The sequence below is a fragment of the Colletotrichum karsti genome (genome assembly GCF_011947395.1).
Source record: "Colletotrichum karsti strain CkLH20 chromosome Unknown Scaffold1, whole genome shotgun sequence".
Lineage (NCBI taxonomy): Eukaryota > Fungi > Ascomycota > Sordariomycetes > Glomerellales > Glomerellaceae > Colletotrichum > Colletotrichum karsti.
The window spans coordinates 1,973,251-1,999,354 of record NW_024065901.1 but is presented as its reverse complement, the minus strand read 5'-3'; the positions used below and the strand labels follow the sequence as shown (position 1 = coordinate 1,999,354).

The 26,104-nt window shown below is 55.2% G+C and overlaps 6 protein-coding genes across 6 annotated transcripts; 3 read left to right on the top strand and 3 right to left on the bottom strand.

Moving 5' to 3' along the window:
- Positions 1-765: 765 nt before the first annotated feature.
- Positions 766-1,574, top strand: CkaCkLH20_00461 (uncharacterized protein; the record flags this gene model as incomplete). Its single annotated transcript, XM_038883181.1, has 2 exons — positions 766-1,096; positions 1,153-1,574. 2 exons carry the CDS (start codon positions 766-768, stop codon positions 1,572-1,574), a joined length of 753 nt encoding a protein of 250 aa, XP_038751886.1.
- Positions 1,575-1,712: 138 nt separating this feature from the next.
- CkaCkLH20_00460 (calpain-like protein) lies at positions 1,713-4,911 on the bottom strand (the record flags this gene model as incomplete). The annotated part of the gene is made up of 4 exons (XM_038883180.1): positions 1,713-3,475; positions 3,525-4,029; positions 4,133-4,650; positions 4,704-4,911. 4 exons carry the CDS (start codon positions 4,909-4,911, stop codon positions 1,713-1,715), a joined length of 2,994 nt encoding a protein of 997 aa, XP_038751885.1.
- A 2,365-nt stretch (positions 4,912-7,276) lies between these two features.
- On the bottom strand, positions 7,277-8,063 carry CkaCkLH20_00459 (zinc knuckle; the record flags this gene model as incomplete). Its single annotated transcript, XM_038883179.1, has 3 exons — positions 7,277-7,690; positions 7,741-7,916; positions 7,970-8,063. The coding sequence occupies 3 exons, from the start codon at positions 8,061-8,063 to the stop codon at positions 7,277-7,279; spliced, it is 684 nt and encodes a 227-aa protein (XP_038751884.1).
- A 3,802-nt stretch (positions 8,064-11,865) lies between these two features.
- On the bottom strand, positions 11,866-17,777 carry CkaCkLH20_00458 (u5 snrnp complex; the record flags this gene model as incomplete). The annotated part of the gene is made up of 7 exons (XM_038883178.1): positions 11,866-12,105; positions 12,164-12,468; positions 12,519-12,919; positions 16,562-16,607; positions 16,663-17,418; positions 17,469-17,595; positions 17,649-17,777. 7 exons carry the CDS (start codon positions 17,775-17,777, stop codon positions 11,866-11,868), a joined length of 2,004 nt encoding a protein of 667 aa, XP_038751883.1.
- A 588-nt stretch (positions 17,778-18,365) lies between these two features.
- Positions 18,366-19,109, top strand: CkaCkLH20_00457 (transporter particle component; the record flags this gene model as incomplete). Its single annotated transcript, XM_038883177.1, has 4 exons — positions 18,366-18,400; positions 18,451-18,459; positions 18,516-18,738; positions 18,798-19,109. 4 exons carry the CDS (start codon positions 18,366-18,368, stop codon positions 19,107-19,109), a joined length of 579 nt encoding a protein of 192 aa, XP_038751882.1.
- A 3,315-nt stretch (positions 19,110-22,424) lies between these two features.
- On the top strand, positions 22,425-25,110 carry CkaCkLH20_00456 (uncharacterized protein; the record flags this gene model as incomplete). Its single annotated transcript, XM_038883176.1, has 4 exons — positions 22,425-22,925; positions 22,999-23,177; positions 23,244-24,621; positions 24,676-25,110. The coding sequence occupies 4 exons, from the start codon at positions 22,425-22,427 to the stop codon at positions 25,108-25,110; spliced, it is 2,493 nt and encodes an 830-aa protein (XP_038751881.1).
- Positions 25,111-26,104: the final 994 nt, after the last annotated feature.

Sequence of the window (26,104 nt, the reverse complement as noted above, 5' to 3'; positions counted from 1 at the left end):
ATGTAACACTTGTTAAGCCAGCCTGGTTCACCGCGCGTATTCGCTAGGAAGGCCTGGAAAGAGAGAACAAATCTGGAGATTTGAAAAAAAAAAAAAAAAAAAGAAAGAAAAAAAAGGGGGGGCATGAGTTGGGTAGTTGCAAGGCAGAAGACCTTTCGCCCTAAGCGAGTGCATCGCAAACACGCGAGCGTCGTTGGTGGAAGTAAGAAGCAATGCAGTTGGGCAGGTGAGAATGCAATGCCGGTGACGGAACGTTGGAGCATTGACCCTTTTTTGACGTGGAAAAAAACTATTGTAATAAAAAGAAAGAATAATTTGCCCGAAAGGTAACACGCAGCACACTATTCCACGTTTAATATCGCTGGTTGAATACTTGTGTGATAACAACGACGACGGATAAAAAGCGTAATGCTAGAGCTGCGAGCAGCCAAGGCAATCAATCGTACAGGTAGCGACAAGTAATAATTGCAAGGAAAGAATACCGTAGATGATATTCCTACAGAGCAGAGGCTGGTCCCAGCTGGTCACATGACTGATCGCAGCAGTACGTATTCTTTTTGCCGTCTCCACTTTCCCGTGTCGCGTCCATCCACCACCGCCGTCCAGGTTCCTTCCGTGTCCGGCCGCGTCTCCGCCGTCCGAGTCTCACCACCCCGGTTCACTCATCCTCAACCCATCCAACAGCGTCGAGACCACCAAACAGCACACCCTTTCTCACTCTCCAAGGCTCAGCATCAAGCCGTCATCAAATCCCCCTCCCCAAAAATGTCTTCCAACCCCCCAAAACCACCACAGACAATAACATCCCAAAAACAATCCTTCCTCACGGCCCAGACCCGCCTCCTCTCGCAGCCCGTCCGCCCCTCCCGCGCCTGGCTCGAGGCCAACGCCGCCTCCGAGACCCCCCTCCCAGACAGCGCCGTCGAGCAGCCCCTCACCCGCCTCAACCACGTCCTCTCGCAGCACTGCCGCCGCGCCTACTCCCACCAGGCCAGCCGCCACGTCGCCGAGCAGATCGACGCCCTCTACCTCTCGCACCCGTCGAGCGTCCCCGAGGACGAGCCGTCCGAGGGCGTCTCGCGGACTCTGGACCTGAGTAAGTCTAAATATCCAGAATACAGTTTGATCGGGCGTATTGCTAAACATCCAAAGCCGACAACGCTGCCGTCAAGTCACTCCCGGCGTCATGGCCGGTCGAGAAAGACGCGACCGCTTACCCCATGGAAGCCAAGCGGTACGCGGAGCAGTACGAACGGCTCAAGTCGCTCGCCGAGCAGAGGCAGCAGGCGACGGAACGCGTCGAGAGGCTGCGCCGGATGAAGGCCCTGCTGGACCCCTTCCGCTCGGACGACTCCGGCGCCGGCGTGCAGGAGAACCTCATCAGCCGCGACGGAAAGATGGAGGCCGAGTTGGAGAAGATGCGAGGCCTTTTGGCTCGCGTCGGCGGCCGCGTCAGTCTCTTGCCTGACTCTGACGACAACGGAAGTCTCTTTAGAGATGAGGAGTTCCGAGCCGTCGAGCCCGTAGCTACTGGGGAGAAGCGGAAACTGGACCACCTGTTGGACAGTTTCTAAAACCAGCCAATTGCGGTAAAACCGTACTGTAATTCATGATTTGTATTCTATGATACGGGCGTTAGGTTCTAGGTTTTGAGGATACCCCAGTTACGAAAAGTCACTTTCTCCCACCGCAGCATCGTCATCCAGTGTCCATCAAGTCCGCAATTTCGTCCTCGGCTTGCCCAAAGAATCCGCACCCGGAACGCCCAGGCTTCTTCCGCCAAGCTCTGAACGAACGAGTATCGACGCATCCCGAAGATCTTCGCTGGTTGGAGCGATGCTCTTCTTTCTCTGCTTGATCTCACCCTCCAATGTTGCATCCTTCGCACTGTCATCAACATCCAGACCTTTGGTTATGTTGCTGCTCGATTCCGCATTATTCGACGATGCTGCCTCTTCAGCGTAGGGATTTGGCGGGACGACCCGAAGCTTGACAATGGTGTCGTTGTCTTTGTCGTCTTCGGGCACTTTATGGTAAACGCGGAGTCCCACTACGACTACAGCGTTCCAAGGATCTTTCTCGAACTCGTCCTGGTCGTCTACATTGACTGCAGAGTTCGATGGCGGCACGCGTGCAGGACTGCTCGTCCGCGCCTCGACCGCATCGATCTCAATCTCCCATTCTCGGTCGGAGGGTTCGTACAAAGAGGAGATGCTCGAATAATCATCATCGTCAGACTCGCAAAGCCTTGACTCTAAGACTTCTGATGGAGCTGTTGGCTCGCTTCGCGCCTCGTCGCTTTCCTTGGGGGCGGCTTCGTCGCCATTACTCCTTACACTGCCGGTTACGGAGCGTGTATCCATAGGCGACATTTGTACTTCCTCGGTTGTATGCTCCTTGGTCTTCTGTGAGTCGTCAGGAACTGCCACTGACAGCTTGACTGATTTATCCACAGGCGGCTTTGCTCCATCCTGATTCCCGGGTTCAGTGGGCGGTTTGTCTGCGGCGCCAGAGTTGTCAGTCTCTGCGGGTCCTGTATTTGCTGTCTCGTGTTTCTTTCCGTTTGAGATGCTGAGGTGTTCCGTCGCGTATTCGAGGTCTTGGATTTTGACATGCTTCTTGATCGAAGGCTTGCCTCGCGCCGGACGTCCGCGAGAGCTTTCCGCATCGGAGGGAATATCCGGCCCGGAGCGATTCTTGGCTTGCGCGGCTTTCATTTTGTCGACCTTGGCTTCGCGTCGCGCATTGCGCTTTGCAATCTTCTTGAGGTTCCTCTTCATCGCCTGGGTCCGCAGGTAGTGTTCCTGTTCTCGGTCTTTTTGTATCTTCCGTTTAATCTCGGCACGATTGGTCTCGCGTTGTTTCTTCTCTTGAGCCTCTCTCGCTGCTTTCTCCTCGGCGGATTCAACAACTCTTCCTTTGCTGTGAGCAAGATCGTAGGCCAAGCCGATGCGAGTCAGCTTTTCGCGGCGCCCTTTGGCATTGTTTCTAATGACCTGCTCGATGGGAAGGATATTGCTATATCGTAAGGCGTCGATTCGGACGCGAATCTCGTAGCTGCCAGCCTCGAGGTCAAGCTCCACATTTACAGAGCGGTTCATGCGGTAAGATGCAGCACTCCGAACGACATAGTCCTCCTGGCCAGCTTTGTGCAGACGGAACTGCAATTCGAACCTGTATTGACCTTCCAGACCCCTGAAGTAACGATCATCCAGCTGAGCAAGAACTAAAACCACCGGACCGGTTTTGGAAAGTTCAAAAGCGAAATGCGTGTCGTGGTAGTCAAGAGTCCACGGAACTGAGAGAGTTGTCCAGATAGACGTGACCTTCCAATCATGGTCAAACAAACGAGTGATGTCGAAGATGTTGTACTTCTTGAGTAAGTCGTGGTATGAGATCCAGAAGGCCCCGTCGTCCCCGAACTTGTGATTGAGCTTTTGCAGCCAGTCTGGAGTCCATTCCTTCGAACCATCGCCTGTTGTCATTAGTATGGAAAATTCAGTTAAACCAATAAATAGACTCACTCCAAGCACCCCTCCATTCTCCTTTCCCCCAGGGGTTCTTGAGCAAAACGAGTCGTTCATTGTCCATTTCGACAGCTTTCATGACGCTGTAGGCATGCATTTCGATAATGCCTTTACGCTCGCCCCAGCCTTTTGTTGCAAATCCAGTGGAACAACCAAGCAGACAGTCTTCGTTGACCTTGAGAAGTTTCTCCTTCCAGAAGTACTCCTTGTCCAGGATATCTGAAGTGTATATCTCTGAAGTGACGCCCCCGGTAAGATCCTCGATGGCCTCGCCGGTGAAACCGCCCTCGATGCATGCATAGTCCCCGTGTGCCTTGGCATAAGCTTTCTCAAGGAGTGGCAACCAGGTTTCGTTTGGGTTTTCGCATTGAGCAAAGTAAAGAGCGCCACTGTTTGTCTGGTAGATGCGCCGGTAGGCTTCTTCGGAGTTGACACGCTCGCGGTCCTCCCAGAGGATACGCTCTATGTATCCTTCGTCGTAATCAGGCTTTGTCAGATACAGCTGTGATGGAAGTCAGCTTCTGTTCAGCTTTCCACCGAAACAAGCCGTCTTCTCTTCAACAAGAGCTGCGGGACATCGATGCCCGCCAAGATTAGCAACGCACCTTATCGTCGATGATCTCGCTGTACCATTCCCCATCTCTGTGGAATACAAAACCATATACACCGACATCCTGGTCGTGGGCGACGCAGACCTTTTCGATGAGCCCGGTCTTGTTGCTGAGATTGCAAAGCGCAGCCATCAACCAGCAGTCTCCGTCTCGACCTTGACGCACATCATTAGCGGTGGGACCGTCGATGTAGAATTGCGGATTATCAAAGATGTCGACGACTCGCTTGACCGCCTTCGGACTGAACGAGGACGGCGTCGGGTCCTTGTCCTTGGTGTTCCAGAGCGACTCGAGACAGTCTCGCCGGTTGAACTTGAGATCGAACTCGAGGTCGAAGTGGGGATCCCGGTACTTCTGGTTCACTCTCCGACACTCTTTCACGATCTTGTCGACCTTTGTCTTGCAGACGGCGGCGGCCTCGTCGTATGACGTCTGAGTGTTTACACCTGTGGCGGCAGCAGACCGCCGAGCGACCTTCTCGGCATATTCATTTTGCGGGATAACGGTAGTTGCTGTCTGTGGTCAGCACTGAAGCCTTGCCAGCAGGAAGAAGACTTTGACTAACCCTTGCCCGGGGTCTTGGTTGTGAACTTGGCCCAAAACTCGTCGATAATGTCTTGGGGAGGTTGTTGTTTCGCCTTCCGAGGTTTATTGCTATTGGCGGGCATCACGTATACGTGTCTGCGGCGTTGAGGGTTTAGAGAGGGGTTGCTGACGGGAGATGACGCGCCAGAGATTACGGAGCTGGAGCTGGAGCTGGAGCTGTAAGCCATTTCGAGGGCAATTCTTCGAATTACACCTGGGAAGGAAGCTGCCGATGTTCTTTCTTTCCAAAATACGACTGCCTATTCAACAGCCATCTGCATGCAGCTAGAATAAGCAGGGCACAGCTGGGGAAGCAACCCACGGGCAGATAAGCACAAATCCGTGGACACTGATAGAGGAAAAACAGCGAATAGAACCAGACTTGAGGTTGACAGAGGACAAGGGTAGCGAAAATCACAGTGCCGACTGGAGAGAGAGACAAATGTTCAATACAGGCACGGAATGCCACGTTGGGGGCCACGACTTTTATATCAGGCCATCCGGCGTCGGCGGCTGAAGTGTCCCATGATGATGAGCGTCCTTTTAAGCTGCTACTTTGTGTTCCCACTAACGCACGCCGGCTGACAACGGGTGAGTCCAGGCTGGAGCACCGTTACACTCACTTGCAGGCCAGCCGTAAGAAGAGCAATCAGGAGGTGACTAACAGCATGACTGGGCTGGCGCTAATAGTATGCAGGCGGGTACGACATCCTTAAACCGGGCATGTTGAGTTGGAATAATCCATTTGCTGTGGTGCTTTGCCCAAGCATGTAAGCAGGCAGAGAGGAGCAAGCAGGCAGAACAGAGGCGGGTGGCTCTTACAGCCAAGGTCAGGCTGCCCTGTGGCAGAAGGACCCGACAGGACAATGCAGGTAAACTTGCACCTGCGACATGTTCCGTTTGATTGAAGCGGTTTGCATGCGAATACACAATTTGGCATCGAAAGACAAGGCGACGTCCGTGGCTCGCCTCAAGAAGGACTCCTCCTTCCAGCCACCTGACTAACCCCGCATTGGCGCTTGCTGGAGCTGAACCACGGTGAGCAGAGCAAACGGACCGTCGTCTGTCAATGAGCGATTTTCGGGCCACCATTTTCGAACATTGTCGTCCAGCCGGTGACTCGTGTTTGAGAAATCGACAAGCCAGGAGGCCGTTTCTGGGATACGACACTGAAGGCGACCCGGGGATGGACCCATTTATCCCGGGCTGCGGCTTGTCGCCGGAATGTGCCGATGGTCAGAGCTTCCCCCGCGCCGTAGCCGCCGCTACCGACGCGAAAGAGGGACGCTCGGCGCTTGGATAGCTTTGAGTATTCACAGTTTGCAGCTCGACGCAGAAGCGTGGCTGCTTGCAAGCGCATCCACGCCAGTCCGGCCCTTGAACCTACGTCCAAACCTCAGCCAGGTCGTGGCACAGTGGCTGGCTTCAAATCCTGCCACGACAACGTGACCTCCAGCCCCTCCGTAGTCTGTCTATATCGCAAGCAGCTCTTGCGAAACCGTTATCTCGTTGCCCGTCGAGCTGCCAGTCTACCCACTTGCAGTGCCAAAACTCCCCGAGGCTATGCGGCGCCTGTCCCTAACTTCAGCATCAACCGTTTCAAGTTCATCTCGGAGCGCCCGTCACAACATCAGCTTCCTCCTCCAAGGACACTCGAACAACTCAGTCAACTGCTTCTTTTTTTTGTGCGTCACGCCACAACAGCTTTGCCGTGGTGTCCACCATTTCTCCCTTCGAAAGGGTCTTCTACTCAACAACCACTTCCACCGCCCCAAAACTCTTCTTCTTCTTCATAAGAAACTCGGATCTCTCACCTCCCCCCAGCCCCTTCTTCTATTCCAATAAATCTTTCCCGTTCCGGTATGCTTGGTAGCCAATCGCCTGCAGACAAACATGGGTTGCCAACAGACCATCGCAGACCAACACACGCGGAAGTTCAGATCCTCAGCCGCAAGCCGCCTCGACACCGTACTGTCATGTGGAATACTATCGTTGCCGCCGTCGTCCGCGTCCAGTCATGCGTTCTGCGCCGGCCGTGGCCAACGCCTTGTCTACCTGACAGCGAGTGCCGTCTTGTAGTCAGGCCGCAGATGAACCATGGACAGCCATGAGGGTCATGAACTTTTCTTTCCAAACGTTGGAATGAAGATGCATACAAATACGTTGAGACCGTCCGTCGTGAGAGTCGTTGCAAAGAACCAAGGGTGCTATGAAGAAAGGAAGCCTTTCCCGTTTTGTTCCAGAAAATGAATCGTGTTGACGAAGGGGAATCCCAGTAGACGCCGTGTAAAGCAAAGGATGCCGATTGGCGACAAGCCGTTTTTATGCAGAAAGTAAAGTAACAACCAGAATGAAATGGGCAAGGTGCAAGTGCAGTCGTAGTGATGGGTAAGTGCGAGGGGCGTAGGTAGTCGTGCTGAAAACATAAGGAAACGACATTGCCGTAGCAAAGTCGTACGGCGCGCGGAAGAGCTGCGATATGATGCTGACGCTTCCGACGGCCTGGACCCGAAACCACCTCGCTAAAGAGGGGAAATGGCCACAGACCTCTGCTTAGGCAACGGGGGCGATGGGCGCAATCGGCGCAACAGCGGGCGCGGGGATGCCGGCGGGAGCCGAGATGTCAACATCGTTGGGGATCTCGCTGTTGGCGTTCTTCTGGGGGCAATCGCGGGAGATGTGACCGGCCTCACCGCACTGGTAGCAGGTCTTGCCAGCAGTGTTCAAGGGGCCGCCGTTGGGGGCGGTGCAGTCGCGAGAGATGTGACCGAGCTTGCCGCAGGCGTAGCACTTCATGGCCTGGGCCTGGCAATCTCTGGCGAAGTGGTTGGGGCCACCGCACTTGTAGCAGGTAGCAGGGCGGGGACCACCGGCGAAGCCGCCGCGGGCGTAGCCTCCGTATCCGCCGCGGGGAACAGGAGGTCCGCCGCGGCCCATACCAACACCGGCAGGGTTGGGGCAAGCACGCTTTTCAATATGTTAGACGATTCTTCATCAGCAACCTGGAGGGATCTCACAGCAAGGTGGCCGGGCTGGCCGCAGTTGTAGCAGCGACCGCTGGTACCAGCGCCGCTCAGGCGCAGGGTAGGGCAGTCAGCCTGGACGTGACCCAGGCCCTGGCAGTGGTAGCACTGCTTGGCCTCGGTAGTGCGAGGAAGAGGGCAGCCGTTGGACTCGTGGCCGGGCTGCTTGCCTGTTTTATATTGTCAACGACGGCTGAGTTACGTTGAGGCATGCGACGCATACAGTTGTAGCAAAGGCGCTCGGCGGAAGAGCAAACCTCGGCGTAGTGGCCAACATTGCCACACTTGTAGCACGCGCGGCGAGAGAGAGAAGACATTTTGACTGTAATCGAGCTGGTTGAGTGACTGTTAGCTGAATGGCTCTTAATCAACATATTCTGTGCCCTGTGTCCTCGCCAGTGCCTCGCCGGCTAGGACCAGCCTGGTGTTTGATGATGTGCCGTGGTGTCCACGTCGCAATTGAGCCGATATGCCTCTGTCTTGCTGATTTTGGTCCAGCGCATGGTGAAGACACATCCAGCTGCAGTATCGCCAGCTCGACCGCCCCGCGCAAAACCCTCTCTCAGCATCGCCTGGTAAGGAATGCGCTCTGCGTGACGTCGGTCACTTTAGAGGGGTGGAATTGCAGCGCGCCCGTCTGTAAGCGACTTCGAATCCTGAGGAAATGCGCTCCAATGGCGGGCGATGAGGTTCGGAAATACGCGGCCAAGCTCCAATGATGTAGGCTGCAGTGATGGCATAGTGTTGGCGTTGTGGCACAAATGCGGCTGGGGGGTTGTCGCAAATGATCCACCGAGGGCTTTTCGGAAGAGCGGCGCATCGGGACAAGATCGAGTGCGCGGGGCCGAGGGAGCGGGCGAGGGGTAGCGCAAGCCAAGCATTCGCGTTGTGCGACAATGAACAACATTGACGGAGGCCGGATCGATCGTCGGGTCCGATGTAGATGCGGACTGAGGCGGCTGCAGAAAAGATTGCAAGTTGCGCATGGCCTTGGTAGCGGATGGAGAGGATTGCGATGCGCGGATATGTTGGTGTGTGTGTGGCGATTCAAACGACAGGCGGGGTTGGCGCATTGGAGGAAGCGGGTTGGAGATGTGCAACGGTTAACGCGCCTCTGCAGTGACGTCGCCTCGAATAACGCATGGTCTGAATTGACCAAGATACCGAGAAAACCGTGTTGTATTGCGCGAGCGCAGCGTGCTGATGGCGCTGGCTGATTTGCTATGCTTGGCAGTCGAATATGCGCGCATCGAGAGTGGTATGCGACTGCAGGGCGATCGCACACCAGGCCAGCCGGCGAGGAGTTGAGGGGTACGAACTGAGGCGAGGCGAGGCGAGGCAAGGCGGAGGACAAAGGGCAAATCCATAAAGGTGATGGGGGGACGGCAATGCGAGGGACGCAGGTACAGTTAAGAGCGAAACTCACCTTTTCGCGAAAAATTGCCTTTGGGGAAAATCGGGAACAAGAGGTCGTGTCCACGAAGGTTGCGGTTGTTAAAACGGGCAAAAAATAATAATGTGTGAAGAAAGAGGGGTCCGGTCCGATTCTAGTAGCGAGAAAAAAAAAAGTCCAGTACGGCGGACAACGGAATGATCCTTCCGGGGTATTCACCGGAGCAGAAGAGGGGGAAAAAAGCTGACTGTTTGACTTGACTAGATGGAAAACCAGGGTGAATTTTCCAACCGGTGGTAGCAGTGATGTATTTTGGTGGTGGAAGAAGCACGAAGAAAGGATTGGAAGGGGCAGCTACAGCAGGATAAAAGTAGAGAAACCGGCAGAGAGAATGGGAATGGGCTGTCCGTGTTCCTGCGCTGCGCCGTTCTGCGCGTGGTGTCTCTCCCCGTCTGTGTCTCGCAGGCTGCCAAAGTCACCTCGCCTCGCCTCGCCTCACCTCATCTCAGTCAGTGACTGCAGTAGCGCCGGTGAGAGTGGAAGTCTGCTCCTTGAAGTTGATACCAGAACGGAAAGGACAGCCTGAAGCAGGCCGGGATAGGCTGGACTCGGGTGTGCTGAACAGGATAGCCTGGATGGAGAAGCAGGAGCTAGGCCTGGATAGCGCGTGTAGCAGGGGGCTTGAGGCAGGGGAAGGGTATCTCGTCACATTATTAAGAGAGGGAGGAACCTCCTCGCATTGTGATGTTTGGTAAGAACGTGGGTTTGATCTGATGGTTAGGTTGCTGAACGCCTGGGTAAGATAGGTGGTGATGGGTAAGCCGAATTCAAAGCGCATGTTGGTAGGTAAGTTGAGATTACATCTATTGAATATTCAATAAGAAAGGAATATGTTAAGGAAGGTAGGCTTTCATTCTTCAGAGGAAAGAGCAATGTGCAATGTTGGTAGACATATCCGTACCTTCTCCGTCCGTCCGTCAACCGCCACACCATCACAACACCAACACCTGCAGCTGCACCTTCCTCTTCTTTCTGCCGCACGGCCTCCTGCCCATGTCATGTCATCAGGTGTCGTGTTGGAACTTTGACCCTTCACTCCCGATTCTCTGTCTCAGCGTAACCCATTTTCAGCGTCGTCCCCTTGGGTGCCCGCCTTGGGCGTCACGTCACTCATACCGTTGAACGTACCGCGAGTGGTCGGTTAGGTCCAGTCTCCAGGTCTTGGGGAGATCCAGGTACATGGGAAAGACCTGACGAGCAGCCGGGTACGCCCCCAAAACTGGCGACTGGGGCAGACACGACGTCAAAATGTGGGAGAGCGGGGGAGAAACATGGCGCCAGGGGCGGCGGGGACCAACTGGCAACGTGCCTCTGCTATTCTCAAGTATCGCAACGGTACCCCCGAATCTCCCGCTTTCCGCCGGTTTGATGATGGATGGATCTGGCTGGGCCTGATGAACGATTCGAAGGCAAGGTAAGACAACATATCCTTTCAGTCACTTGACATGTCGAACCCAATCCAGTCAGAATCCAGGAGAAATACCGACAAACTTCAAAACTCCTAGTCATTCTTCGCGGGAAGCTAACGCAGGTCACAGATCAAGTTTCACCAGATACCTTCCTAGCCGCCCTCGGGTGGTATTCCCACCTCAAACCACCATCTCATCACTCGAGGAACTCCTCGTGCTTCGTACACGGCACTTCGTTACCGTCTCCCACCTCACGAATTAGAAGTTCTTGCCGCCAGAGCCACGCCAATAATCGCCCATCCCCTCTTTTACGATCGACTTCGAGCCCCTCCTCAAAACACCGCGCGCCAAATCCCACAAAAGCGAAGTACCTGGCCCTAAGTTGGTTGGTGTCCATGTGGCGGTGCCTGAACCGAGTCCACGTCTGTGTGTCTCACACGCAAAGTCGAACCGATGCAGCCGTTGCGCCCTACGCTCCAAGGCCTGCGCAGGGCCGTCAGTCAAGAATTTCGCAGGACCTCCCTGCGCAACTGATCTTTTGCTCGAGTGCATCTGCAGGTCGCGTGCAATTGGGTTTCCCTGCGCAGATGCGAAGACATTAAAGAGAGTCAGCCGTCAAATTGTCTCTGATAAACCTTCGGCTCGGGCAGTCGGTTACGCGGCATCGCGTGGAACTATCTGACTGAAGAATGCGCGATACCGTTCGTTCTATGGCTTCCCACCCCCCAAAACTATTGGAAGGCTAGTTAACCTTATTCACCCATCCGCCGCTGTACCTTACATGCGCATTTGAGTACGTTCAAATAGGGCGCAGAGACATCTGCAACTCAAACGGGGGCCTTGGCGCAACTGACTTCTACCCGGCAATCGTCAGCACAGTTCATGTCGTGGAACCATACTCGGAGTGATTGCAAATCACTGTCACCGAGACGCCGCCATAGCTATACTGATGCAACATCGCTTCTTATTTGCGCCTCTCTCGTCCGCTTGAGTACGCGAATCGTTGTTTATACTATATGTATACACTCTGCGCTTTATATATGCCAGATGTAGCCCGACTGCCGGAATCGACTTGGCGGCCACGGCAGACGCTCAACCATACACCAAAAACTTTCCTCTCCACGCACTGACGCTGTCAGCTGCATGCGCCAGATTACTTCCTCAACGCCTCCATCAACGCCGCTCTCCGCACATATGATCACATTAATATAACAAGTCTGTCTTCTCTGTCGGAGTGAACAAAGGCCTGCCGCAAGTTTAAAATGGGGCTCGGCGCTCGTTCATCCGTCCAACTTCGGAGGAATGTGGCGGAAGTGGGACCTCGGTCACCCCCGGCGCCATTGACCGGGGTCGGGCGTCCACGACGTAACTCACACCGTCCTCTGATGCGTACGACGGCGGCCGTGGCCCGATGTTGCCATGTCCCGAGCTCGAGGGGCCGTCGCCGGATGCCGCGTTCGGGTTGCGTTGCCAGTATATCCGGTTGGGGTCCACGCGCTTGAATTTTGGTCAGCTTCCGACGCCGTGAAAGGTCCCTCCATGGGTCGATACATACCACACTTTCTCTCCAGAGACCATAGGCGGGCGGCTTGGCCTTGGCCGCCTCGCTGATTTCATCCTGGTCCTCTTCGTCGCGAGCCAGCACTACCCTAATGGGTTCTCTGGGTACCGCGTAGCCGCCAGGGGCTATCAGTTGTGGCATTGGCGGTCTAGCTTCTTCGTCTGCGCGTGGCCGAATGACGAGCATGCAAAGCCGGATCAAGCCGTGACAGAAAAATATCGTGGTGAACAAAATAATGAGTATCAGGAGCACAGTGAACTCGCTGCTGCGAATGTTCTGTGTGAGAGACAGTGCAAGGTCTGTTCTGTTAGCGGCGGCACATCGTCCCGGCAATATCGGAATCACTTACAAACAGCCAGCAGGAGCGCTAGGAAGGTGCCCGAGATGAAGCACCGTAAAATCTGCGATCGCATGCGCCGCGACTTCACCCAGGGAAGACAGAGCAGGAACCTTTTCGGGTGTCCCTCGTCATCCCCTTGCTGTCGGTCGCGCTGTCTCCGCCGTCTTCTCCGCCGCCCTTCCTGGGCCATCTGCGCCAGATGCATCTCTGCTGGATCTGGCCCAGTAAACCGTCGTGTCCTACCGCGCGTTTCTGATCGGGAGCTCTGTGCAACGGGCGGTGGCATAGCCACGGAGGCAGGCTGCTGTCCTGCGGCTCTCGTCATGTGCGGTTCGGGCAGCGGGTCGGTGGCTGCTCGGTTGGGGTGTTGTTGACCCGAGTTGGGTCGCGAGTCTGGGCCATTGGAGCCGCTGGTCCACGATCTCGTGAGATGCGGAAGATTCAATCGAGTTCCTGGCAATGTCGGGAGACCCAAGTTGAACCGTGGGGTCTTGGGGCTTTCGGTCTCGCCATCATCGAGGCGCTGCATCCTTCCGCCTGGGTGCCTTCGCGAAGACAGCGCGGGCCTTGTTCCAGGTAGACGCCTTGGTCGAGATCGCGAGTCTTCCTGCATCTCTGGCTGCGTAGATGGTCCAGCCAACGCCTGTTGCTCGATATCCGGTCCGTGAGAGGACCGTCCCCGACGCAGGAAGTCCATGGCGAAAGCAGCCGAGTCGATCCGTCACCCGTGGTGAGAGTTGAGATGTGAGTTTGGATTATCGCCGTTCAAGGTTCGTCATGCTTCGGCGGGCACGGCGAGGGGATAACCGCGAGTCACCGTCGTGCGTTTCGTCGTCTCCGCGCGGATGCCGTCGACCGCCAACGGTGCGAAGAGTGACGAGGGAGTCCCTTCATTCGGGTTGGAGTAAGCGGCGAGTCAGCGGCACTGGTGAGAACACCTTGTGCGAACAAAGGTTGTTTGTCGTGTCGTTGTTTAGGGCGGCTTCAACGGCCGGGTAACGGTCGAAATAAAGGGGAAGAAAGGGGCGAGAACAATGAATTGAGACCGTTCTTTCAGGAACCGGCCAAAGGGAGGCACAGAGGCGTGTGGCAACGGCGAGGGGAAAAGGAATTCGATGGCTCAAGGGAGGGATACTCGCGATCGAATGGAAGAGCAGGGAGGGTATCAAGAAACACAACGCTGGCGACGCAATCTAGCTCCCGGAGCCTGTAAAGCTGACGACCAGTTTGAAGGAAAACGGAAAAGATGAGAGAAGGTGAAAATGGTGTTATTCAGACCCAGAAGAGAAGAGACGAAGCCAAAAAGGCGCCTGGCGCCGTCGACATGACGCTGGATGGAGAGATCGGAGGATGTCAAGAGGAGGAAATTGAGAAGAAGAATAAGGTAAGGTCTGGTCGGCTGCCGCTAGCTAAGCGTCGTTTCCCTCGTGTAGGTACCTCCAGCACACCAGCAAGCCCGCAAGCCAACAGTTCGGTTCGCTAGGACAGCTCCAGACTCGAGGCAAGGCAAGACGAGGATTGGGATGCAAGGTGCAAGCCGGCAGATATTGGTAGGGTTTGGAGACTTAACGGAGCTGACGAGAGTGCCAGCCAAGATGCCTGGGTGTCACTGGACAGACCAGAAAAAGAAGCCCGCGTCTGCAAAAAGCTGGACACACAGACAGCCAGTGACCAGTCTCATCCCAGGGCGATCTGGGATTCTGCGACATGGAAGGGCAGAAAAAAACGACAGGAAGACGACGACCTCTCAATTGGTAGCACGCACAGCGGGAAAAGGAGGGAAACGTGCAGCTTCTGCGGCGTCGAAGACGGGGAACATGTTGCATCGGGATTGGACCCTTGCGCGCAGGAGAGCCAAACAGCCCAATGAGAGCACCAGGGAGACGGTAGGGATGGGCAGGAGCCTCATTCTCGTCTGTGCCAATTTTGACTGATACTGTAATTCCTTCGCGCGTTCTCTGAGTCTGCGCGCGCGGCGGGTTCAGCGCAGCGCTGCGCTGCGAGACCTGAGAGGCTGCTCTGGCTCTGGGGTGAAAGAGACGGATGGATTCGCCATCACTTGTCGACTTCTGTGACAGCTCAAGTGTTGCATAACCGTCCAGGGGTCGGGAGCACAAGGGGGCTCATTGGACGAGCGGGAGCAGGTGTTTCGGATTCGACGATTGCGAGGCGCTATCCCGCTTTGGGTTAACCGCCGTCGTCGACCAGAGATCGACGGGTCCCGGGGTAATTACGAGGCGTCTCTGGTTCGGGTCCAGGTGCCACCTCCTGTGTGTGTTTTGGTGGCATTTCTTTGGCGTTTAGAATCTGAAGGAGGCCAACCACAAGACACAGAAAGGAGAGTGACAATGTTGGTGAAGTTGGCGACAGGTTTAGCAGCCACGCGCGCTTCATACTGCGCCGCATCGGAGGCGCTTCTGTTTGATGTTGTTGTTGTTTTCCATCGAGCAAGTTGTGATTTCAAGAATGTACCCTCGACTTTGCGACAAACATGGGGGCCGCTTGCTCGTTCGTCTCCACCACTCATCATTTGTCTCCTTATGAAAAACATTAAGAGAGGGTCCAGGATCAAGTGACTTTCAGATAAGGTACGGATACGGGCGCTTGAGACGCCCAAACCGCGCTTACATAACTACCTTACCCCGTCAAGGACGTCGGATTTCCATCAAGAGCCAACGGCGGCGCTGTCTTCAACGTGAATCTCTCGAACAACCTCGGAGTGATCGTTGATGATGCAACTCGGATTCTTCCAAACGAGGAAAACTAAATAAAAATCTAACCTCTCGGGATCGCCACTTGACTCTCACGACCCGCGTCGTCAACACCGACCGCTTCTGGGACATCTCAACCGTCGGATTGGGCGCCATCTGTCTCATCGTCCAAAGTCACATCCGACCATACCCTCTCCAACTGGCTTCTGCTTCTGCCTCTGCCGTTGTGTCGTCAGTCAGACCTTGTCCCTTCGTCCATAAATAGCCCCTCGAGTCGTCAGATGGAGCCCCAGCTTCCCGAGTTCCGACAACTCTCTCTGCTCCAGTAAAAACCCTCTCAACGATTTCGATAGAGTTCACCGAACTTTACCCCTCTTCATCACCCTCAACAGGTCAATTCTGTACTCGGCAAGAGTCCAGAAGAGGAAATACCCATGGGTTCTTTGCACTGATTGTGCTTTATTTTTGCGCGCAACATCGTCGCATCGTATCGTGTGATCTGGCTCATCTTCAGATAGGCTTTTCGCCGCAAGTTCCCGGTGACGTCTCTGCCCACACGTTGATCTGCTGGCATCGTGAAAGTCGTTGGCCGTTCTCGCTTCCATCGCTGCAGCGTGGAACGCTGTTAGCCGAATGACATTTTCTTTCTCCAGACTCTCTAGGATCAGCCGCTGCCGAAAAGACCACGCCTGCTACCCCATACGAGTCCTGGATCTTCTCGCACCGAGGCAGCGGTCGTCAGATGTTAAACGTTGACTAGCGGGCCTCGCTTGTGCGAGCCGAGTTTGGTCCAATATGAAATCACATTACTATTCGTTTTCCCGCCTCACACGGGGGAACCCGGCGAAGTGTCTCAGGGGTGTTCCCAAAAGACGGAGAGCAAGGAAACACCAGACGAATTGGCCGTGGGCCGTGTCACTCGCCGAGAAACGTGCTCTCTTGAAGGGCTACGTACGCCAGTACCAGTAGTAAAGCGATGCAGAATGCCGAAATCGGCATTTTCTCTAGGGTATCAAAGCCACCGCTACTCGAATCGACTTGCCTCTAGATCCATTGTTCCAATCGCCGCCCCTTCCTCCGGCCTCGGCTCGCGTCTTCCTATCCAGGCCTCTATCGTAGGAGCCGAGCTCATGAAGCTTCCGGCGGAAAATGCTGGTTCCGGGCCGGCTGTGTTATTTCGTCATCGTGAAGTTAATCGACATGTCGTGGTCCACCGTCAACACCAACGTTTCCTGTGCCAGGCGCTGCAACATGGCCAACACCGTGATGGCTATGTACGATAACATGCTGACAATTTGGGCCTATCACTCCGGTTTACTTTGATCATCTGGACCGGATCACCGAAGTTCTCCCAGAAGCATGTTGCGATCAGATGACGCGGACAGCACTGCGGTGGTGGGTTAGCATCAGGCCTCTAGAATAATGTCGGGTTGAGAACATACCAATTGGCTCCTTGCCGGGTGCAAACTCAACACAGTTGACGGTCCCCTTGTGCCCAGGCAGCTTATACATCAGTTTGCCCGTCTCGCTCGACCAGATAGTGGCAGTGCCGTCGCCGGAACCAACAGCCACCTTCTTGCCCTCCGAGTCCCAGCTGGCGCGAATAAGATTTTTCTCGAGTCCCACGGAGGCGCCGTCAAACGTTCTGATGTGCCTATCAGTGGGGGCGAACGGGCGAATGTCCCATGTTCGTACTGTGGAGTCCATCGCAAACGACAGAAGCGACTGTGAGTCTGGTGACACCCTGAGTGACGTGACAGTATCCTGGTGTCCCAGCATGGAGTAGACCACCGATTTCTTGCGCAGATCCCAGACTTTGATATCGTTGTCGATGCCTCCGGAGTAAACCTCATTGCCGGCCTCGGACATGGCGATAGCGGTGATCGGGAACTCCGTCTGGATGTGGTCCACTGCGGTCTTCGTTCTCGGGTCCCACAGGCCTATTGAGCCGTCGTCGCTGCCGCTGACAAGCATTTCCTCGCCTCTCTTGCTGATATCCACCGTGTTGACGATTTCTTCGTGGCCGACGTATCTTCGTATCCTGGTGCCGTTTTCCAGGTCCCAGCTTGCCAGATGCGTGTCTGCTGACGCAGAATATACTATTTTCGAGTCCCTAGACCACTGGAGATCAAGAATGGCGCCGCGGTGGCCGTTGAGGATGCCGTAGTTTTCGCAGTCGCCGTAAGTCCGCCAGAGCACTTTGCAAAAGTTAGCAAACATTCCTGGAACCTTCAGAGCGCGAACTAACAAATGCTTCTGTCCATGGATCCTGAGGCAATGAAGTTGCCTGTGGGATCGAACTTGGCGGCAAAGATCTCGCCGGAGTGGCCAGTGAGCTCCATGACGGGAGCCTGAAGGCCGCTTGTTCGCGGTGCCTGACATTTCAACATCAGCCATACATCCCCCAATGAATGGAAGGCTTTCTCACGGTTTGGATCAATGCGCTACTTCCAGAGCCATTGAGCCTCGCCAGCGCTCCTGTTGACGACCCAACATTTTGACGCTTGACGATCATCTGGCCCGCAGGCTCATCAGATGCTGGTCTTTTTTCCGACATTTTGGTTTGGGCGTGTTCTAGTCAATGGATTGATTGAGAGAATGGAGTCGATTCCTTGGGCTGATTCGTCTGAGAGGTCTTGGTCGTGTGTCGAGATAGTTAATTGCAGTCCTGTTGTTGATCGCAGAAAATGTGCTGTAGCTGAGATCATTGGCCCACGCGCGACCGCGGCGCGGAACGGAGCTTGCTTCTGCCGATCCCCGAGCTTCACCTCACCTCAGCACGCAGCACGCAGGTGCATGCTGTGGAGCTCTGCTGGACTCCACGTCAAGCAGGTACCCACTAACTCTCCGGAGCTCTTCGACTGCGCTTATCCCGATAGTAACAACGACCCCTGCGTTTCCGACCTCCAACTTCCTACCTCAATCGTCAACTGCCCGCTGCAAACCGTCGACGGCCACGAAATCGATAGCAGGAACAAGGCGCCTGCATACTGCGACTGACGAGTGTATGCGCCTGCGATAACGGCCACGGTAGCATCGTTCCCCGACTCGTCGACTCCATTTGCGATTGCAATCCGCCGGAGTTTCGAGACCGCTCTTGCATATCTCGACAACGTGAACTCGAAGCCGCGCGTGCGTCGCAAACATGGCTGCAAGCAAGGCGACTCGCTTAGGCGAGGAGTGCGTCCGTCTCTCTTGCTTGCAATTGACAGAAGCTAACTGCGCGGCAGGATTTGGAAGTGCGTCTGATAAACCCCCAGTGCGTTTCGAGACGGTCCTGACCCCGCGATTGCAGAACCCGCATCGACAAGGTGAACGCCGAACTCGTCACTCTGACCTACGGAACGATCGTCGCACAGTTGTGCAAGGACTACGACAGCGACTATGCCGAGGTCAACAAGCAGTTGGACAAGATGGGATATAACATTGGCCTCCGGTTAATCGAAGACTACCTGGCCAAGTCGAACACGATGAAGAGGTGCTCCAACTTTCGTGAGACAGCAGACATGATCGCAAGGGTAAAGGGTCCCTAGCTTGGGTTGAGATGCATCTCTGCTAACCTGGGTTATTGCATCAGGTCGGTTTCAAGATATTCCTCAACATCACACCGCAAGTCACCAACTGGACGACGGATAACAAGCAGTTCTCCCTGGTGTTTGACGAGAACCCGCTGGCGGACTTTGTGGAGTTGCCCGACGACGGCCGGGCGCAGGACGAGCTGTGGTATTGCAACATCTTCTGCGGCGTGTTGCGGGGAGCATTAGAGATGGTGCAGATGCAGGTGGAGGCACACTTTATCAGTGACGTCCTGAGGGGACACGATACGACGGAGATGCGAGTGTCGTTGGTACGCTACATTGACGACGAGCTTCCGCCAGAAGACGACTGAGCTGCACGCACCTCGCATCCAGTTCACCACAGTCATTCACGAAGTCAAGCCATGAGACCAACTATCAGACCGAAACGGCCCTCTTCACCATCTTTGCTATGTGTCTCAGCCTCATGTTATGGATAGAGCATGGCGAATTGTATGGAGCCAGCCAGGCGATGCAAGTTCATACTTGTAGCAATCGCACGTCGCAGTAACAGCAACTTGAGCTTGTTGAGGTCACCTGCTTGGAAGGGTTGCGGCGTGTAGCAGATTAGAGAGACCAGTGCAAGAAAGAAATACGGCAGTGCTTTGTTGTACTGGTCCATAGTGACTGAACACTTTTCGCAATATTCGTTGGGCCAATACCAGCCCATGTACTGTGCAGTAACAGAAAGATAATTCGAAGACGACGCGCGCAATGCTGCCTCTATTCTCACGGCTCGCTCACTTTGTTTGTTTGCGATCGGCATGGTAAAGGCCGGTTCGGACGGCCCCTGGCCCGTACCCACGTTGGCGCGGGTGACGGGAGTTAATTTTGACGACGTGAGGTAACAGGCAGCCGCTGCGGGATAACATCGCGCGTCAATGCATCTGGGCTTAAATGAGTGTGCAGTCAAGGTCGATTGTACCATTTGAACACATAATGCCATGTCACGATGCCACCGATCGTTGAGGTGTTGGGAGTACGATACGGGGGTTGTCGGCCGGTTTCGGCCAATGTGGGGATACGGGGACCCGGGGCCCGGGGTGTTGACCGGGGCGAATCGGGAGAGTCACCACCAAAGAAGTAAAAATACAACGAAGCAGGAGCACATGACTATTGATGATCGGCCAAAAAGGTATTTGAAAAAGTCTCTGTGGGACCCGGAGACGAGACTGCGGCCAGGTCAGGTCGAAACGGTTATTTCGCATAGGTAGCTGGTGACATTTGAGGTACGACCAGTGACGGTGTCGGGTTGGCTCGATTATTGTTTAATGCAATAACAAGGAGGTCCGTGCTTGTATGCATGAGTTTCTGTTTTATTTGGCCCCTTGATTTCATTGGGTTGATGGACGGCACATGGTGAGGTGACTGAAACTTCACGAATGTATTCTTCAGCGGTGTGACTCCTCGGGCTTCGAAGATTGATGTTCACCTTGAGAATCCGTTCTGTTGGGCCCAAGGTATCCACGGAGGCCGGCCGGTAGGGGTTGGCCGCTAGTGCAACGTGACGGTAGGTGGTCTGGAGTTCTGGAGTGGGCTCACCAAGACCCGACCCTTTGGTGATAAAGGCCTCCAAGACGGCCGAGCCCGAGGCCGCCTGGCTGAAGATTCCGTACACGCATCTCCAAGTGCATTGTGTGGCGCAAGGAATTGGATCACAGATTTTAATCGACTGACGCAGATACCCAGAAATTAAGAGCATGATAGCGTACGCCCCTTTAGACACATAGGTACGATAGCTCTAATGTCGAGCTTATGTCCCAGCACCTCGCTAAAGCACGGCGGCTCCTTACCGACCCACGTTCGGATATTCATTGTTCGACGTAGCATCGCGGTTGAAGCTCCTACCGCCTCATTAGGCGTCTCAGTCGAATCGATGGGTTATCTGAGACTACGCGCTGAAATGAATTCGCAGACTAAGCGATGCGGCTTGAAAAGGAAAGAAAAAGTATTCTTTGTCGCCGTGCATCATCGTCATGTCGTCCTCCGAGACGCGCCCGGGCAGTCCACCGCTATTTTCTGCTTGCGCGCCGCGGGAGGCAGCTCCGGATTGACGGGACCTTGCCCGTCCACCTGGCAGCAATAAGGATGCTCAATGATCCACGCCGTCCCCCACCACGGTAAGTTAAACAGGGGACCTCTAGGCAGGTAGCCGAAGTGAGGTAAGGAGGCGAAGAAGAATGATACGGATAAATGGGTATCTGACGTAGCGCTACACGATAAGGCAGGCCAATGTGGCGGTGGTGTCGAGCTTGATGCAGAATGCAGCCCTACGACCCTTTGACAAACGGGGTTCTTGTAGAGACATAAACCGTGTAAGCAGAGGTAGCGACCCCGCATATTCACCACTTTATGTAAAGCTTGGAGTCCTTTTTGCCTTTGATACAAGGTGCTTCTTGCCTCAGGCAACGACGTTCTCAGAAATTCGCGCTTCATTCTCAGACATACCCGCGTTATTCGGCCCCCAAGCTGCTCTGACAGTCACCCAGCTCTCAGTTCCAGGTCTCCAGACTCCCCCCCGAAATCTGCCCAAGCGTCCCAGGCGAAAATTAGGAAAATCCCAACCCCATCCTTTCCACCTGTGGTCTGCCCGTTCTGCGTCTCTCCCCTTCCATTGCCTTGCCTTGTCCAGTTCGCGCCCCTCTCTTTCTCTCTTCCTCCTTCCTGCCTCTCTCCTCTCCTCTCCCCCTTCCCTCATCAAATAAACCCCCCCCTGGTGGCCTCGCATGCCGAATTCCTACACAACTTGGCTACGAAATACGCGTCACTTGCTTCGTTGATGGTTCCGCCGTCCGCCCCCGAGACAATTGTCGAATTCGCTTTTGGATTTGCCATATCGGCCTAGCGCTGCGGGAGAGAGGGACGACTGCTACTGCCGCTCCGTGTAGAAGCAAGCAAGCTTGTCTGGCAGGATCGACGACGCCAGAACATCGGTGCCCCCCCAAAACCCAGACCCAGTGCCAAAAGAGAGCCAAAACGCCAGACCTGGAGAAGGAGACCTGGTCCCAAAAACCAAACCCAGAGAAAGCCCCCGACCGAGCTTCTCTTCCGACTCCCCGTCTTCCCACTTCCATTTCCACCCTCAAGCCTACCCCAATCTGCTCTTCTCTTGCATCTGGCTTCGCCGTCAATCTCTACACTCTCTCACATACCCATCGCCTTCCTTTTCGCCATCGCATTCGCCGCGCAATCGCCATCGCCGTCGCCGTCGCCATCGCACCCCCCAAACCAACTAGGACCAGCCACCCGTCGCGCTGCACGTCCTCCCAACTTATCCTTCTCTGCTCTTCCTTTTGTATCTCTCTAATCGCGCACGCATTCGATCCCGTCGCGATCAGCCAACTCCATCCACTCTCTCCAACTCGCCTGTGCCATCTGAGGCTCCCCCCAGGTACCTTACCGCTGAATCCGACACGCCTTTCCGCCAGTCGGCGTTTAGCGCACCGCGTACCACGCATCCAGCACCACAGAGGTGGCTGACCGAAACTTTTCGACGACCGCGACTCTCCTTTCTACCGACATACAACTCGCATCCATCAACCAACCATTTTTTCTTTTATCTACCGCATCGACTTCTTTCCATCTAGCCGGGCAGACCATTGTCTGCAGCCCGGCACACCGTCGTCACCATGAACGTCAACGTCAATCCCAACATGGCCAACATACAGGCTATGGGCGGTCCTGTCGGCGCACCTGTTCCCATGATGAATAATGGCGCAGTTGCTCCTCAAGCCGGCCCTCGACAGATGCCTTCTATCCCGGAAACCCAGCGCACTCTGCTCAACACCTATATTTATGAATACTTCCTCCGCCACCAAATGTACGATTGCGCGCGATCGCTCGTCAACGGACCCCACAACGTCAACGTCAATAAGGAAGGCGGAAACCAAAGGAGGGATGAGAACGGCAACGTCCTCGGCAACGGGCTCGGCGACGATCCCATGGACACCGACTCCAAGGACGACATGGACGCGAAGCTCCCCGATGACCTTCCTGCCCCCAAACTGCCCATGCCCGCCTCCGAATCGTCTTTCCTCTACGAATGGTTCTGCCTATTCTGGGATATCTTCAACGCGCAAAGGACCAAGGGCGGAAACGGCATGGTCAACCAATATGTCAGCCATACTCAGGTAAGCCATCTTCTCCTCCAGTATCTGCCTAGCACGCTCTCTTTGGATGTTCGCGTTGCTGACTAAAACACAGCAACAATCTCGCATGCGGCAAAACCAGCAGCAGGAGATGCTGCGCCAGATGCGCCCCGATGGAATGGCTGCTCAGCAGCAATATCACACCCAAATGATGCGCAACATGCAGAATGGTGGCATGGCCATGAACATGCAGAAGGGCGGTCTTGTGCGAACCGCCATGGCAAACAACCAGAAGTGAGTAACGCATGTTGTCTACCCCAGTTAACCCGTGGGACTCTTGCTGATGCGCCACCACCCTAGTCCTCAAGCCATGCAAATGCTTCAGCAACATGCGAAGCAGAACCCAATGCAACGTGACCCCTCTGATATGGACGGCAACCGCCAACGCCCTTCGTCGCCTGGATCCGGAGAAAACGCCCCCTCGCCTTCGAAGAGACCTCGTCTGGATGGGACGCCCTACAACCCTGGCCAGCCTGGAATGATGCCGAACGGAAGACCACAACAGGGCATGCCAGGCCAGCAGGTGGGGACCACCCCAAACGTAGCCCAAGCCCAGCAGATGCTCATCACCAACGGCATTAACCCGGCATCGCTGACCCAGGCGCAGTTCACGACATTCTCAAATCAACCGCCTGCTGTCCAGGCAAAATCTATTGCTACATATGCTGCAAACCTGCAGCAACATCAGGCTAGTCAGATGCCTAACAAGCCTATGCCCAATGCCAACGGTCCTCAGGGTCAGGGCTCGCCAATGATGGCTCAAGGACCGGACCAGGCTGGGTTGGCCGCTTACTACAACGCTCAGGAGATTGGACCAGGTGGCATTCGCCCTGGCCCTGGGGGTGCCCAAGCCGCCGGTGGAAGTAACCACGCTCTGCAAGACTATCAAATGCAGCTAATGCTTCTGGAGCAGCAGAATAAGAAGAGACTCATGATGGCTCGTCAGGAACAAGACAGTATGGGCGGAGCCATGCCTAGGGGAGACGGGCCTGCCGGTCCTGGTGGTCCCGGCGCTCCCCCTGGCCCCAACGGCCAGCCGTTCCCAGAGACGTCACCTCAAGGAGCTAGGACAGGCGCGTCTCCCAACCCGACTGAGCAGATGAAGAGAGGCACACCGCAGATGAACAACGCGGGTATCCCATCACCGCTGCCGGAAGGAGCTCAGTCTCGCGGCTCGCCCAACCCAATGAACTTCATGGGCAACCAGATGGATCCCAACATGGCACCTCATTTCTTCAAGGGTATGAACAACATGGACGGAAACATGGTTGCCAACCCTCAGATGAACAACGGCATGCGTCCGCCCAGCTCGCACCCCGGTCAACCCTTCAACGGCCAGATGAACCCGCAGCAGATGATGGCTGCCAGACAGCAGCAGGCGCAACAACAGGCGCAACAGCAAGGTCAGCCGCCGCAACAGCAGCCAGGCCAGGGCAACCAGCAAGTCCAGTGGCAGCAGGGTGGCCCGAACGGCCAAATGGTGCCTCAAGGCCCGCAAGGTCCGGTCCAAGGCACGCCTCAACAGCGATCCATGCCACCGCCATCCGCCCCTGCCGCGGCGAACGCCAACCGGACAAACACGTCTTCACCCCAGCAGGCCGCTGCCGCGCCACCTACTCCTTCCCAAGCCAACAAGGCCGCACCGAAGAAGAAGGACAACAAGAACACCAAGGCGAAGGTCAGTACTAGTACGTTACGTGGAGGCTTGAAACACGCACTAACAAAGTTGCAGGCCGCGACGCAGAAGAAGTCAAACACCAACTTGAACAGCGGAGCCACCCCAGCTGCCGACGGAGCCCAAGACCAGGAACCGCCGACTCCGGCGACACCCATCACTCCGGTCAACACTGCCGGTTTCGCCAAGAACGGCCCGAATGCGGCCGCTCCCGCCGTTCCCAACGGTCAGCCCGCTGCTCCCGCCCCTGCTCCCGCACCTCAGGTCGCCCCTCAAACCCACTCCGACGCGAACCAGAATGGATTCAACATGGACAGCACCAACGGCATGGTCGACTTTGGTGCCATGGCATTTGCCGATCCCCTGGTCTCCGACAACGTGCTCAACGACTTCGATTTTGACTCCTTCTTGCATGAGGATGGGGACACCCAGGCCTTCGACTTCAACGGCTCCTTCAACATGGAAGGAACCAACGAAATTGGAGCCGATTAAGTTTTCTTCGAGACTGCGTCTACATAGGTGTTTGTTCTTTCAAACACTGGGCAAACACTGGGGCGCTTCTCTTACGCTTTACAGTGCTGGATCAGCTCCCAGGATATGTGCAACAAATATGGTGTGGCACAGAAAAGAAAAGTTCAAATATCACATCTTTCGTCCGGTTCACGATGGCGGTCAATGTACCAAAAAGGCTTCTCGGTGCCGTCGCCTGAGAGCGTGCTCGACATCTGCAGTCTGATTGCGCGCCAGATCCTGTTCTGGCGCCGATGTGCCTGCTGTTCATTCTATCTGTCATGCTGTCTCGACCTCCTGCTTACTCGTGGCATTGGTGGGCTTGCCTCCGTTGCCTACTATCCTATGGGCGCACAATGGGCGGGACCGTGTCAATGTTACTCAACGCCTTCGTTTTTGAAGGCAATCTAATTTCATGCGTGCATCTGCCTGGGGTAACACGCATACAACCTTACGGGACCCATGGAGTCGGTCGTCCATACAAATGCCACTCTCATGGCGCCCTTGGATCATTGGTTCTGGCGTTCTATGGGAGGGTTTCGCAAGTCTTTGCCGGGTGTCCTCTTCCTACCTCTCCAACAGTTGGGCGAAATCATTGATTATATGCGGCATACGATTTGAGATTGCGGAGCCCGGGTTTTTTTTTTGTTTTGCTGTGGGAAAGTGAGTGCCAACTAAGAGGCGCGGAAGTCCAAAAAGGGGCTGGGTGATGGTAGTCGTCGAGTGAGAAGGAGCATTGTATTTATTAGAAGGTTTAGGACACTTCACACCCTGTCCAACCATCGTCGTTCATCCTAGGTCTTGTCAGATTACTGTGGCGTGTGGAACGGTATTGGCTTACGAGGATCAATCCATCTTTTTTTCATATTGTTCGCATGTAACTCTCCAAACTCTCGCCGTGATCGTGCTCCATAGCTCCAAGTAAAGATGCCGGATACCAAGACCGTGCTGACTTGGACGGTGGCGTTCAAGGTTT